Here is a 15,005-nt window from a genome sequence, read left to right on the forward strand (position 1 = left end):
TATTTTATTCTTGTCTGAAATTGAATACATTTGAGAACATTTAACATTGGAAAAACACAAAATGAGAGGAAGCAAGGAATACAATCTGACAAAATTATTAAGTTTCCTAAATCAAAGGGGTGGTCAAGCATCACAGCCAAACATTGTGGTTAACATTATCCAGTCAAAAAAAGTTAGTTAACTTGAACCAAAAGAGATTGATCGACATAATGAACACTGCTGTAAACTGTTACATCAGGAAAAATATCTACATGTAATTGTTTTCAAGAACTCATGCACATTGGCAGGAGATATTGGCAGACTTTCCTGCATCAAAATAGATGGATCTACTGTACAAAGACCACTGCTGCAAATGACTGTCACACAAACATGTTGCTTCAGGAAATGTCAGTTAATTGCTTTCAAGAACAGAAATTAGCTTTCCCAAATCAAGGGGTGGTGAAGCACCACAGGAAAACATCCATAAAAATAAGTTTGATGGGTCTACAATGACCAAGGCTACAAACTACTGTTACACCAGGAAAAGTATCAGTTGTTTTCATGAACAGATGCACATTGGCAGGAGAAGGAGAGATGATACGGGCAGACTTTCCTGCCAGGGCTGTAGTCTCTGATCAGCTGTCTTCTACACATGTTGGGGAAAGTAGAGGGTGATTAAAAGAGCACTCAGCAGCTGTGAGGTTAGAAAGAAATGCACACAATAGATTATAATTACCTGGGAGAACAGCCACTTTCTGCTCTGCCAAGTGAACCTGCTGTTAAATGGAGAAAATAAATCTTAGGAAATGATGGCCATAGGAAGGTTCACTGGTGCCAACTACTTTATGACTGCATTCTCCATACAAACCTTGCTGTCCACACAGTGCGTGTAGTCTTCTCTCTAAAAAATATACAGGGGGGGGGGGGGACACGTTAGAAAATAATTAAAGAATATAATCAATAATAGAGTTCAACAATCATTTTGTACTGCATAATAAAGTATTTTTGTAAGGGACCTTTATTAGGGCCGGAGAATTCTGCCGACAATACGGGCTGGCCCAGAGTCATCCATCCTCCCCGATGCGTTGAAGGCTCCTGGATGGTGAATGTCTGATTCATGGGACAATTTCTGCCCTTGTAGGAGAGGTCATCATGGGATGCTGCTCCTCTTGCGGGAGAGAGGAGCATCTTCAGCATTTCTTTGCGTTTGGAGCCTGGGGAGTACACACAGTACCCGTCCCTGGAGCGTTTGGACTGGGGATGGCTGGAGCGGTCCAATTCCCTGTGGCGCTTCCTTAGAATAGAGCGGTGGGGAGACAAGGCAAGAGCTGCCAAAGCTGAAGGGGAGTGGCCCCTGTCAGCCTCAGATCGCCTGCACATGCGACAGGGCCGGGCATTGGGAACAGGTGATTTGCCCTGGCAGACAAACCTGTGGTACATTTTCTGAAACTCATCCTCAAGCTCCACGGGGGAGTATGAGCGGCTGCTCCCCAGGAACGAGTCAAAGGAATGGCATCGCTTGAGCCTTTGCTGGCCTGCTGCTGCCGATGACTGAGGCGAGTAGAGCTTCGGTTGGAGGGAATGATGGGATTCTTGAGGATGAAGCCTCCTTTGTAGAGGGGATGATGGAGATGCAGACATCGAACTGGGTTTCTTCAGTTCTCTGGAAGAGCTGCCCAGAGACTCTGACCTGGGGCTTCTGGAAAAGGCATGTGGTGATCCACCGTGGCCTTCCCTGGCCATCAGCCTCATTTTTAGGTGGCCTTGCTTGACTGGGGAACAGTGAATATTGGACCTTTCTACAACTGCAGATGTTTCCATTACATCCATAGGGTACCAAGCCCTCGGAACTGTGTGTGTGGGGAGAGAAAGCCTATTTGACCTTGGAGATGGAGCCATAGATGCATCACTTGTGGCGTAGTAAGGTCTTATAGGACTGATTGTGACTGTAGTGGGCTGTTCTCTCTGCTCTGAGGAGGAGGCATCGTCAGATACTTGAGGTACAGTGAAGGTCTGCTTCAGTGAGATCTCCTTCAGTTCTGAATTCTCTTCAGATGATATCCCAGAAGAACAGGAGAAGTCCATCTCCAGAATTGGCCTAGGCTGGTCTCTCTTCAGTGAGCGTCCCTCCCTCCCAGGAGATGGCCTCTCTGTTTGCCACTCCTGCACGGTGCGCAGGGGAGATCGAAGAACAGTGTCAGTCTTTTTATTTCTTTCTATTCTTGGGATGCTCCTATTCAACGAGCTGTTGGAGAGCCATCGCAGTCTGTGGTACCTCCTCAGCACCGAGTCACCAGCCTCAGAGACATGCTGGCGACGCAACGCCCCCCCTATTTGACTGACCATGCTGGGGTACAGGTCTATTAAAAGGCTGCCTTGACTACTCAGAGTCTTTTCCAGCTCCTCATCCTGGTCCTCTGGCTGGAGTACCGAAAGGTTGATCTGACTCTCATCCAACGAGCTCACAGTCAGCTGGGTGTGGTCACTTCCAGGCATACCTGTGGAATAAAAGAAAAATGGTTACTTAACTTATAAGTTATTTTTTCAAATCCCTATTTCAGTGGGTGCAGATGTGCACTGTGTCATGAAGTGAAAGTGAATGACTGCTTTTTTTCTCGACTAAAAAGGGAGAAACATGCTTCAACGTGAGCCTCAAGCTGGGACTTGTCGACGGCAGCTAGACGCACATACTCGAACAATCAGCTTGACGGGGGGTCCCAGGGGAGTCCCCAGCAAGTCAGCCCAAGGAGAGAATGTAGTGCATATACTTGGTCATAGATTTCACTCCTGTTATCTCCCCCATCTACCTTATAGTAAACTTGGCGCTGTTCACGTCAGCAGCGTCCACCCGACAGTCCCGTCACATTTTTGGGGAGCTGCACGTCGGCGTAGGCTTGCCGGCCACAGTGTAGTAGCCTGGGTGAACCCAGCCTTCAATAGAGAGCCAAAGTGGAACGTCACTTCCTGCTTCAGCACTGTACCAGAGATTTTCATCTGCAATTTATTTTCCCATAGACATTTCGTAAAATGCTTATAAAAAATAGTTTTACTTGTTCAAACCAAACGGTACAGATATATTTAGAAACAGGAGAGATTGCATAACATGTCACTCGGACCAAAACGTTAAAAAAATGCAGGTTTAAAGAAAATATTTTAACGATGATGTTTTGTTTTGGACCGAGTGTAATGTTCTATGGTCTCTCCCGATTTTAAATATAGCTGAACCGTTTGGTTTGACCAAGTAAAACTATTTTTTATAAGCATTTTACGAAAATGTCTATCGGAAAATAAATTGCGGAAGAAAATCTCTGGTACAGTGCTGAAGCAGGAAGTGACGTTCACTTTGCCTCTCTATGCGACGTCACAGACTATGCCTCTAACGTAATACTACATGGAGGTCACGTGGAGGCTGGGTTTACCCAAGAATATCAGACAGTTTGGACCTGGTCAGTAGGCGTTTACAAACATTACGTTTGAAAAGTTTGCTTCTTGCTTGCTCTCACCTTCATGCTCCACAGTAGAATTATAACTGGAAACACCACTCTCATCAGCGCCACCATCAGGTTGCGAGCAGTCCAACTGTTGAAAATAAAGTAAGCCAAGGTGAAAAGATAAACTACGTATTGGAGACAGTACTGTTTGGTAAAGACAGTCAATTTACCTCTGTGACTCCCTCAGAGCTCAAAGAGAAAATGAGAAGTGAAGAGATAGAAAAAGGGGAGAAGAGGGAGAGAAAGCAACCCCCCCCCCCCCCCCCCCCCCCATGACAATCACTCTGTAGCAGGAGCGTGACCATTCGGGACTGCTTTTGATAACTTTGGACTGTTTATTTCCCCGGCTGCTGCATCTCAGAGTATTCACTCACTACTCAGACTGACTGTATATTGAAAGGCAAAAAGTATGAAAAAAAAATCTGTAATCAATCTCTAATTTGATTAATCAATTATATAAACCAGATATTGTGTACCATGAAATTAAACCTGAACAAAAACAGCTATGGTGGTATTTAACTGTTTATCTGATATGGCATAAATACAGTATACATCAAATTGAATTAGAAATGTGCACTTTCATCTCAGTCACGTCATTTCACAATCCCATTATGAAACATAAAGGAGAGAGAAAAACAACATGTTGTTGTCCTAGTAATGTGGTGATGTAGCATCATGTAGAACACAATCTGGGCCAAATGTATGAAACTGTATAGGTGTAGAAATCTGTGTACGCCCAAAAAAGGTCAAAATAAAATGTCACTCAAATTCACACTTACATTCAATTAGCCACATCACACACTAGTCGGACTCAGAAGGCTGCGTACAGCAGGCATGTCCAAAGTCCGGCCTGCGGATGGATTTTAAGCTGCCCATGGCTTGTCTCTCAAAATATAGTATATGTGGTGGCCCTCCACACAGTATTCAAGCAAGTTCACTTTGCATTTTGGCACGATGACAGCACTATCATACAGTTTATACATATAGACAAGCACCAAGTAGGAACAACGCAGGCGGAACTAATGTTTTCAATTTTCATATGGCAAACTAAATCTTTAGAGTACAATTGTATTGTATGTGACTATTATTTTTAACCCATATGATGCGAGAACTAGCTGGCCGGCCCCCATGTATCTTCATATTATCTAATCTGGCTCCCAATCAAAGTTTGGACACCGCTGGCCACAGTAAGCATGGTGTGAGAGATGTGTCCCGGTACGAACATTCTCAAGGCCCGTGGATTTGTTAGAAATTCAGAAACCTGTGTGGAAAGTGGTGCAGCACACATTTTGTGTGTACACATGCATTTGGCTGCTGGTGTTTCCTTACCTTTGATTCCAGCTGCAACCCATTATTGTGTGGCTTATCCAGGTAGTGTCGCAATTCTTCATCATGCAAAGACAGGTCAGATCAAGAGAGACAAGAAATAGAATGAGGCCAGGCGACAGTGACAACCAGTGTTTCCCCTACCATTCTACAGGCCAGATTTTTTTTTCTTTTTTTCCCCTGCTCTCCCCAAGATTTAAATAAACCTTTATGGCATATTATTACAATACAACAATACTGGTGTTGACAATGGACAGTAATAGGGGCATTGTGCCAACGTGCAGCACTGTTCCAAAACGTGTCGTTGCCTGGGAAACGCACATCCCATAATACAACTGTTCGCATCGCGTCCCATAATAGTATCATACTTGGGATGCCATTGCCAACATAGATGTGAACAGGTTAGCTAAAAGTTTAGCGTCGCCAGCGAGGGCCCCCACCGTTGCGGATGCGGTACGTTTCGAAATCCCTCCAGGCCTGAAGATTTTTCTAGGGGAAACACATGACAACTTAGCGTCACCGTCGCCAAACCTGACCACTTTTTTTACAATATTCTATCAAAATTCTGTTTCAACGTCTGCTACAAATGATCAAGTGCTGTTTCCACTCAGTTTAATGGCTGAAACCACAAGTCAAACTTCTTATCTTTCTAGAGACATCTTGTTTTAATCATTCACTATAGCCGTTTCCTTACCAGAGTCTGGGAAGTGACGTTATTGCTGGTGAAAAAGCTGTTAGTTCCGTTACTACTTTACTGCGGTAATGGAACCAAGTAAACAACTAGTTGTTAACCAACTAGGTTAACAACTAACGGAACTAACGCCATAGCTGACCACCTTTACCCAAACCCGCCCCCCTTTGTTTGCGGACCGAGTGACGTACTTCCTCCTTCTTTGCGGGCTATTCAAGAGGTTAATTGTCCGTAAAGTTTCATATTAAAATGTGCATGAAAAAAGGTCCAAATACCTTATGAAATTGCCTTTGATAAGAGAAAGTAGCAGTGAGCCGCTTGGGCGACGGTACCACAGAAGAAGAATATACCATGAAGAAGAAAGGCCCTGTAAAACTAGCGCAGGCTAAACGTTCAGATAGGACTGGTCAGCTTTGGGGATTTCAGCACGCAGCTATTTCACCAAAGTGTGGGGGCATTATTGAGTAAACAGTGTTGGTTTTGGACCTAGACGCGAGAGCGGCGCGGCGGTTTGATTGTCGTGGGTCCCCGGGCGCTAATGCTCAGTATGAGCGAAAAGCGCCCGGCTAGGGTAGGTCCATCGGGGTGCTATTTGGTCAACGTGTGAAATAGTCGAACGTACCTCTCATGGTTGCAGTTCCGAGGTCCACTTCGATCCCATCATCCTGGTACTGCAGTTGTGTATACTGTTAAAAGCAATTGCAGAAGTTAGCAAACCCGCTCGCTAGCAAATCACTTCACCGAACACCCCTTAGCTGTAACAGAGCTAGCGTAACGTTAGCTGAGCCTGCTTTCAATTCTCCGAACAAGTTACCGAGCACACGTAACGTTACACACCTGCTCGATGATCCGCTCCAGTGACCTTTTGAAAATTAGGCTATTTTTATTCATATCGTCCACGTCCATTGCAAATCAAAATTCCGTGTCTACAGTAGATAACGAATAAGTTAGCATTCTACTATTTACTTGTCTTCTGTTTGGTTCCCTTTCTTCTGCTTCTGCATGGCGGTCTTGTCCGCTTCAAAATAACGACAGATGATTGGATCGCCGTCTGCGGTGCCTTCAAGTTCCAGGAAATGTCGTACGATTTGAGCACGTGAATGTGTACATTGAATGGGAATATCGTCGGAGTGTGTTGATATATACCTGGCCAATGACATTATTGGGCAGAGAGCATGTAACCAATGTCAACAAATTATAGTAAAAGTGGTGTATAAAATAACTTTTGGCGGATAATTAATGTAATTAAAACATTGCATACATGACCGATAACGTTACACCTCTCCCCTCTTTTTACTGCCGACAGCTACCAAAAACTGCTTTGTGTACAGGGGTGTACGTGTACCCAGCACTTGAATGTACCACAACTCGGAGTTTCAAAGCTGGGGACTACACTTGAGGGCAACACCAGTGTGATGTGGTTACGTCATCTTCACGCGACAAAATAGTGACCTATTAGATTACAGTAGGTGGCAGTATGCACCTTAATAGCAAATAACTTTTAATGGATCCTTCCATGCTCTTTGTTAATAGTGGTTTGCAATCGACCAATAAACACAAAGAAGAAGAAGAAGAAACTGGCTGCAGATTGTCACCAGAGAATGCATGGTTATTTACTGTCAATGGTTCGTCTTTACAGCTCGAGATGGATCCGAAGAGCCTACAGGACATGGTTGCCACAGCTGCCTCACTGCACCTCAACAGAGTAGCCGTCACTTATGACAGTGGCACAGTGTCAGAGAGCCCGGTGTCCCTGTTATACAGGGATGTTGTGGCACTTGGGACTGAACTGTCTCATATTCTGCGGAGGCACTGTTGTCGGAATAATGGTATGATTGCGCTGTATTGTCATGCCGATTTGTACCTGCCTATCTGGATCCTGGGGTGAGTTGACTGTCATATCTTGTAACGTTACGTTACTGAATGCGAAAATAATATCTGACAATTTTATATTAAACTATGTACCCGGCGTTGCCTGGGTTGTATAAAATAGACGCAAAGCAATACAACTGCGCCTTTTGCTTGACCAGAAATGATTGTGGTGTCCAGGACTATACAACCTGCCCGTGATCATCACTCTGGATCATCACACACCGCCATGAAAATGTTCAGCCCAATCCGACCTGAGGTGTGGGCGTGAGGTGGTTTCCAGGACTTCCCGGGTGGTTCTAGGACTTGATAACCTGGCCATGACCTTCCCCGGATCATAACCCACCACCATCCACATTTTCAGCCCCATCCAACCTGGGATGTGGGCGTGAGGTGGTTTCCAGGACTTTCCAGGCAGTTCCAGGTTTTGATGACCTGCCCATGACCTTCCCTGGATCATAACCCATTGCCATGCAAGTTTTCAGCCCAGTCCGCCCTGGGGTGTGGACGTGATGTGGTTTCAAGGACTTTCGAGGCGATTCCAGGACTTGATGCCCTGCCCATGATCTTCCCCAGTTCATAACCCACCGCCATGCAACTTTTCAGCTCAATCTGAGTGCGACCTGGGTTGTGGACGTGCATAAGATACGCAGACACGCACACAGACAACGTCAACTTTATTATATAGATGTATTGTGCCCAACATATGGTAATGTTTATTGCATCGTGTAGGTACGGTAGATTTGTTGAATTGCATCTGATCACTTTGTTGAATACTCAATTCTTATTGGCCAAAACATCACATACCAGAACACCTCTACATTTTGTTGACTGTTAACTATTCAATCAGTCAATCAATACTGCAATATTTATAATTTTGACCGAAGAACTCCAAAGTTGTGATTAGTGGTGGTACAGGGACCCTGTTGTGACTTGAGTTCTTCAGCCCAACAACTAGATGATTATTCATTTCTTATTATGACGATGATGATGATTATTATTACAGGATCCTCCAGGTGCCTGCTGCTTATGTCCCACTGGACCCAGGGGCTCCAGGGCTTCTCTCTGTCCGCATTATGAGCCAGTGTGGCCTCCAGTACTGTGCTCTGCACAGTCACCTGCTGGAGGTTAGACTTCAACAACACTCTTCTGCAGTTTCATTTGCATAATCAAAAGGGCTATCACGTGACTAATTTGAAACAGCAGTTAAGAATAGTTATTGCCTGCTGTCTTAGCTTCCTCCAAGACCCCTGTAATTAAACTACGAACTAAACTATAGTTCCACTGATTTCAATATTTAATGCATTGAGTTCAGTTTGTTTGTTCACTCCTGTCCCCTGAAGCCAAAAACATTTTGTGAAGTGAACATTCTGGAAACCGAACATCTGGGTATCAGAGCAAAAACGAGTGTGCCTACAAATCCAATTGTGCATTTATTGTCCATCAGCCTAATCAGAGGGAGTTATGTCTAAATAATTGACTGAGCATGGTTTGCAATATGTCGTCATGAGCCTATTACGTTTTATGTGAATCCCATACAAAGTATACTATGCCTTCGCTGACAGAAATATGAACAACATTTTTACAGTACAGTATTATCATTTGTTGGTGATTTTTTTGAACCCACCCCCCTTCTCTATGTTTGAAGAATATTAATGTTGATTTTTATTCCTCTTTCCTCACCAAGCAATTCCAGACCGCTCTCTCCAAACACATCACTGTGGAAGTTTGTCTAGTGTTGTCCAAGTACAACCTCACCCTGATACGAGTAAAGCCGTTGCCAGCCACTGCACACAGCCAGGGAGCAGTGAGAGAGGATGCTGCTGATCTCTGTGCTTCAGTGGTCAAGGACACTGGACAAGGAGATTTGGCGTATGTGCTGCACACATCCGGAACAACGGGGCTTCCAAAGATTGTGAGGGTCCCACACAGATGCATAGTGCCCAATATACTGCATCTCAGGTTAGTTTCAACTTAAGCATAGGTCAGTCAGTCCTATTTTGACATGTGTAGCTGTTGTGCCGGAAACTGTTATCAATGAACACCCCACCTCCCTCTCTGCTCAGATCTTTGTTTCAGATGAGTGTAGAGGATGTGGTTTTCCTGGCCTCTCCCTTGACCTTTGACCCATCCGTGGTGGAGATTTTTCTGGCCTTATCGTCCGGCGCTCAACTTCTCATCGTCCCTGCCATAATCAAGAAAGTGCCCAATCGACTGGCTGAGCTGCTGTTCAGGAATCACAGGACAACAGTCCTACAGGCAAATATTCATTGGATAAGTGTGATTCATCGGGCATCATATCTGGAGCAGCCTAGATCACTTTTCTGTTTGTGTGATGTATTTCCGTGCTTCTACAGGTGACTCCGACTCTGCTGGGGCGTTTCGGCCGGCGCATCCTAAAACAGGAGGTGTTGTCCTCTGGCTCTTCGTTGCGTGTGCTGGCTCTGGGAGGAGAGGCCTGTCCCTCACCAGCTCTGCTGAGGAGCTGGAGGCACGAGGGCAACAAAACTCACATTTACAATATCTACGGCATTACAGAGGTTTCCTGCTGGGCCTGCTGTTACAAAGTCCCAGAGAGTCTGCTGCAGTGCAGCAATCTGTGAGTGTCTGCTAGTTAAAACCAAATGTTTGGTGCTCTCTGTATGGCCTCTGCATCTTGATTATGAATCAGCTGCAGTCAAAACGTTTGGTTAATTTCATGTTTTCTACACACCTTGCAGGACGGCGTCCCCTGTGCCTCTCGGTGCGCCTCTGATGGACACAACTGTGGAAGTGAGAGATGAACTTGGCTGCATTGTTACAGAGGGTGAAGGGCAGGTGTTCATAGGTAAAGATTTAAATGACATACACATACACACAAATCACACCAAGTTGAACAAAATCCATGTTAATCTTTCTGATCTGTTGCATAGGTGGGAAGGACAGAGTGTGCCTCCTGGATGATGAAGTGACTGCTATCCCTGGGACGATGCGCGGCACTGGAGACTGGGTGAAGGCTGAAGACTCAGAGCTGTTCTACCTCGGACGGAGAGACCGGCTGATCAAACGCCACGGGCAGCGAGTGAACTTGGATGCCTTGCAGCAGGTGAGATGTTTTTATTATTTCCATTATTATTATTTATGTATTATTATTTACATTTTTTACTTTATACACTTTGCAAACAATAATTACTACTGTAGGTTTTTGTAGACAAGGGGGACAAGATCCTTGATCTCAATGGGACTAACCTGGTTAAAAATGGGTTAAATAAAAAATTAAATATGTATTATGCTCATTGTCATGTAGTATGTGTTGGCCTGATTCTCAAAATTTCTAGAGAAGAAATTTAATAAATTCAACTTCATCAAGAAGATGAGAGCAAATTGTCATTAGCCTCACCCAGGACAGAACCGAGACACTAGTCTACACCACATAATACACATCAAAACACACACACTGAAAGCAATAAAAAGGATATTAGTGGTCCACCATACCCTACTGCAGTGGTTCTCAATCTGGCGGTCAGGACCCCCCGGGGGGTCGCAAGATTATTTTGGGGGGCCGTGGGACGATTGTCAAAAATGGAAAATGTTTTTTCTACCATGATGATTAAATCTCCCATACCAATGATTGAATGTATTGGATATAAAGCTATATAAACTATATACTGTATACAAAAGATTTCAGTGAGTGAGTGAAATCAGTGTATGAATGCATGTGCACTGGGAAGTCGTCGGTTTGGTTGGGCAGCGGGGGGAAGGGGGACCACAAACCCCAGCCTAAAGGTCTTTGGGGGTCACGGCTCAAAAAGTTTGAGAACCACTGCCCTACTGAAGCTAAATGTGGCATGTACATACGGTATGTGTATTTATATTTTATCCGGTATATGCTAAAAAAACAACTTCCTATAGGCGTTCTTATGGTACATTCAACTCAACTCAACTCATCTCAAACTGCAGCAGCAAAGGATCATGAGACATCATCTAGATAGAAGATATCTTATAGAAGATATTTCTAAGAGTTTCCAGTTTTCCAGGTCATGATGAGTCTTCCTCAGGTGGAGTCCAGCGCTGTGGGTCTGTACCAAGGCTTTCGGTTGGTTGCCTTTGTTGTGGCATCTACATATGGAGACGAACAGGCAGCTTCTCCAGGCCCATCTGTGCAGCAGTGTGTGGGACAAATCCCCTCTGCAGACCATCATGAAGACCACACCTCCTCTATTAACCTCATTAATGATGAGGAGAGCGGCGCTACAGACAGAGACCTCACGAGGGCCATCCTCACCCAGCTGTCTCTGCTGCTGCCCAGCTACAGCATTCCAGACACGCTGGTGCTCGTCCCAGCCTTGACCCTGTCTGCTCATGGTGAGCATCAGCCACACATTTACAGTCTGAGGAGAAACAATAGCTCACAAATTAATAATTTAAGGCTCATATTACTTTTTGGTTTTTGTTGAGTGGCCCTGTTATTAATAGAACCATTGCTCTTTGGCAGGCAAGGTAGACATGGATGCGCTTATGAAAATATACCAAAGACGGAGAGAACATTTCGAGTCCGACACTTCACTTGGAGATGCGGCCAAACTAAAACAAACCCTTCAGGCTTTGTGGCAGGTATGGGCAGTTTTCCCTCTGCATTTACATAATTTCCCGGCTTGATTTGTTCTCTACATGTACATACTTACAGTGTGCACTATTTATTGACAGGATATTTTAGGTCTTGCTGAAGATGCAGCCATTGAGGAGGAATCCAACTTCCTTTTCAGTGGAGGAGATTCTCTGAAGGCGTTGCGTCTCTGTGATGACATCATGACTGCTGCAGGAGTGGCCTCAGCAGGGCTTTTGGAAGTGATACTGGACGGGACCTTCTCAGACGTAATGCACCACATCGCCAGAGTAATACTGCATAATAGTAACTCGTCGCTGCCCGAGGCCAAGAAGCGCCGAGCAGATCCTCTTACCGTAGCACCCGTGAAGCAAGAACGCACAGACCCTCGTTCTACAACAGCTGCAGAGAAACCACGCGGAGCTGAATTTGCTTTGGAGGAAAGGACAGTAAAAGTTATAAGGAGGGGAGGCGAGGTGGTAGAAATGAAGATCATAAATCCGGCGGAGACCAATAAAAACTCTCAGCCAGACACAGTGGAACAACTCCGAAGAAGCTTGACAGTAGACTGTCCCAGTGAACAGGGTTTTACTGATGTTGGCTCTCTTGTGGAGACCAGCACTCTGGGACTGAGTCTGAGCTGGTCTTCAGACACCGGCAGATGTGTGGATGCCTCCCCATTGCTTCTAGCTCAAGGAGGAACAGACCAGAGAGCAGACACGTCCAAAACGACAGTCTTCATTGGCTCCCACTCTCACAGGATGCAGGCTCTAGACATGGCCACCGGGGGGCTTCTGTGGGAGCGGGTTCTGGGAGACAGAATTGAGGCTGCAGCTGCTGTGTCTCCGTGTGGGACCCTCGTGGTTATAGGTCAGTGTCACAACAGTCTGAATAAATAACTTATTTTTCAAATGTTTTACTGGAAGTTATTGTACTTAAAGTTGTTTGGGGTTCTCAGGTTGCTATGATGGCTGTGTGTATTTCTTGTGCGCGGCTTCTGGAGAGACGCGCTGGGTATTTCAGACAGGAGACGCAGTGAAGAGTTCTCCTTCCATGGACCCCCTCAAAGGTCTGGTGATGGTCGGCTCACATGATGGGCATGTTTATGCCTTGAACCCACAGGTGAGTGTGGTTACACACAGAGGGTTACACACTGAGGCCACACGAAGTGAACAAAGAAAGAAAACAATGTAAAGCAGCAAAAACGCACTAACACACACTAAAGGTACACACAAACCATGCACTTTCAGATTGCCAGTGAACCAAACACAAGCATCTATTTTGTAATCTGGTTAGCCTTCCATGATGATATCCATGTTGTCTTTTACATATTTGCAGAGGTGGAAAGTACTCAAGTAGTTTTGTCGTTTTTGGGGGGGATTTACACTTTTTATAATGCTATACTTTTACTCTTAGTTGAGAACTTTTAAATGTACTAAATGTAAATTTAGATTTTTGGTTTGCACATCGCACTATGAAAACAGCACGGTAGCATTGGGACTGCTTGCTAACAGGTCCAGAATCACTTTTGCATTTAGGGGCTAGGCTAAATCTCGTGCTCACATCTCGGTGCAAACGGATGGACACGCATCACTTATTATAGAAAAAACAGTGAACAGTTTCTGGATGGCCTATATTCTATTAACCTTGCAAGCCAGATGGATTCTCTAGTGAGTTTGAAAGTGGGGGCCGGGGCCACCAGGGGGCACTAGGGGGACGTCAGCAAATTAATGAAAATGCCATTAATAAAAGTAAGGAAATATATTCTGAGGTTGTATGGATGGGATTTTTGACATTTTCAATAGTATTGTCAATGGGGTTCTTTCTTCTTGCAATATGGGGGCTGCGGCCAAAGCCTAATGCTATTTGGGGGTAGCCTGGGTAAACCCAGCCCCCAGTGACCTGCTCTCAGGCTCACCCTGCTTACAGTCACAAGGTGGCTAGTGACTGGGAACTGAGAGAGCAGGTCACGTGGGGGCTGGGTTTACCTAGGCTAATTTGGGGGGCCTTGGCATGGAAACGTTTAGGAACCCCTGTTCTATACTGGGTGATATTTTGGTGTAAAGATGAATGTGTTTGTATGTATTCTAGTTTCGGAAGTGTGTTTGGAAGCATCACTGTGGGGGCGGGGCTGTGTTTGCTTCCCCATACCTCCACCCCTCCCACAGACGGCTGTATGTGGCGTCACTGGGAGGACACCTGCTCTGTCTCAACCCTGTGAGTGGAGCTCATCCTTATACAACCCAAACTTTAGTGAAATCTTTTGTTCGTTAAACAACATTGGACAGAGGGTCAAACATGGTTCGTACTGCTGTGTCTAATCAAACATGTTTTACTGTACACAGGACAATGGAGAGCTCATATGGACGTACTGTAGAGAGACTCCATTTTTCTCCTCGCCAAATGGCTCCTCCGGGCATGTTGTCATCGGCTCAGTGGATGGAAACATCTGCTACTTCAGCAACATGGGAAAACTGGTAGGAAACAGCTTAGACAGACAGAGCTGGTGTCTTTTTCACTGTACCATATTAATACCCATCTGACACTTGTGTTTCTCTGCAGCTTTGGCAGTTTTCTACAAAAGGAGCTGTCTTCTCATCCCCGTGTGTCACACCAGACCAGCAGAGGGTTTTGTGTGGATCACATGATGGCTGCGTGTACTGTTTGAACTCTTTTGATGGTTCTTTGGTTTGGACATTCCAGACCTCTGGGAAGGTGTACTCTAGCCCATGTGTGTTCGATGGCTCTGCCTGGGGGAGAAGGGGGCTTCTTGTGGCCGTGGCCTCCACAGATGGAACGGTCTGGATCCTGGATGGTCAAGATGGACTATTGGTGGCTTCACTCACCCTTCCTGGGGAGGTGTTTTCTTCCCCAGTGGTGTGGGAGCACTCCCTTGTGGTTGGATGTCGTAATGACTATGTGTACTGTATAGAGCTGACAGTCAAAAAGGATACATAGAAGATTATCATAATGTATTTTTGCACTAATTGTAAAATAAACACGAGAAGAAAATACAGTATGTGACCTTTGGTTTCCATGGCGAGATTCTGTGTCAGAGCAGACA

At 45.2% G+C, this 15,005-nt stretch overlaps 3 protein-coding genes across 4 annotated transcripts; 2 read left to right on the forward strand and 1 right to left on the reverse strand.

The window, feature by feature from the left end:
* Window positions 1-70: 70 nt before the first annotated feature.
* Window positions 71-6,463, reverse strand: LOC310786535 (uncharacterized protein). The gene is made up of 8 exons (XM_083647753.1): window positions 6,325-6,463; window positions 6,110-6,173; window positions 4,800-4,855; window positions 3,483-3,558; window positions 996-2,477; window positions 848-880; window positions 716-755; window positions 71-625 (listed from the first exon to the last, which is right to left on the reverse strand). Exons 1-8 carry the CDS (start codon window positions 6,391-6,393, stop codon window positions 529-531), a joined length of 1,917 nt encoding a protein of 638 aa, XP_083503879.1. The 5' UTR covers window positions 6,394-6,463; the 3' UTR covers window positions 71-528.
* A 681-nt stretch (window positions 6,464-7,144) lies between these two features.
* On the forward strand, window positions 7,145-9,959 carry LOC310786083 (beta-alanine-activating enzyme-like; the record flags this gene model as incomplete). Its single annotated transcript, XM_083647265.1, has 5 exons — window positions 7,145-7,371; window positions 8,363-8,483; window positions 9,044-9,318; window positions 9,423-9,615; window positions 9,714-9,959. Exons 1-5 carry the CDS (start codon window positions 7,157-7,159, stop codon window positions 9,957-9,959), a joined length of 1,050 nt encoding a protein of 349 aa, XP_083503391.1. The 5' UTR covers window positions 7,145-7,156.
* On the forward strand, window positions 9,823-14,899 carry aasdh (aminoadipate-semialdehyde dehydrogenase; the record flags this gene model as incomplete). 2 transcript variants are annotated; one of them, XM_083647561.1, is made up of 10 exons in its annotated part: window positions 9,823-9,955; window positions 10,077-10,183; window positions 10,269-10,441; window positions 11,373-11,700; window positions 11,831-11,949; window positions 12,043-12,811; window positions 12,900-13,063; window positions 14,033-14,158; window positions 14,287-14,418; window positions 14,504-14,899. In XM_083647561.1, exons 2-10 carry the CDS (start codon window positions 10,111-10,113, stop codon window positions 14,897-14,899), a joined length of 2,280 nt encoding a protein of 759 aa, XP_083503687.1. In that variant the 5' UTR covers window positions 9,823-9,955; window positions 10,077-10,110. The 2 variants fall into 2 exon arrangements, with proteins under 2 accessions (XP_083503687.1, XP_083503688.1); XM_083647562.1 differs by having other exon boundaries at window positions 11,394-11,700.
* Between the last annotated feature and the right edge of the window lie 106 nt (window positions 14,900-15,005).

The sequence above is a fragment of the Poromitra crassiceps genome (genome assembly GCF_964638095.1).
Source record: "Poromitra crassiceps genome assembly, chromosome: 12".
Classification (NCBI taxonomy): Eukaryota; Metazoa; Chordata; class Actinopteri; order Beryciformes; family Melamphaidae; genus Poromitra; species Poromitra crassiceps.

Bases quoted from the DNA above. Each gene is read 5' to 3' on its own strand.
- LOC310786535 (XM_083647753.1), bottom strand. From the start codon at position 6,393: ATGGACGTGGACGATATGAATAAAAATAGCCTAATTTTCAAAAGGTCA. The intron at 6,174-6,324 runs GTGTGTAACGTT...TGCTTTTAACAG, and splicing joins TGGAGCGGATCATCGAGCAG to TATACACAACTGCAGTACCA. The intron at 4,856-6,109 runs GTACGTTCGACT...TGCATGATGAAG, and splicing joins CGGAACTGCAACCATGAGAG to AATTGCGACACTACCTGGAT.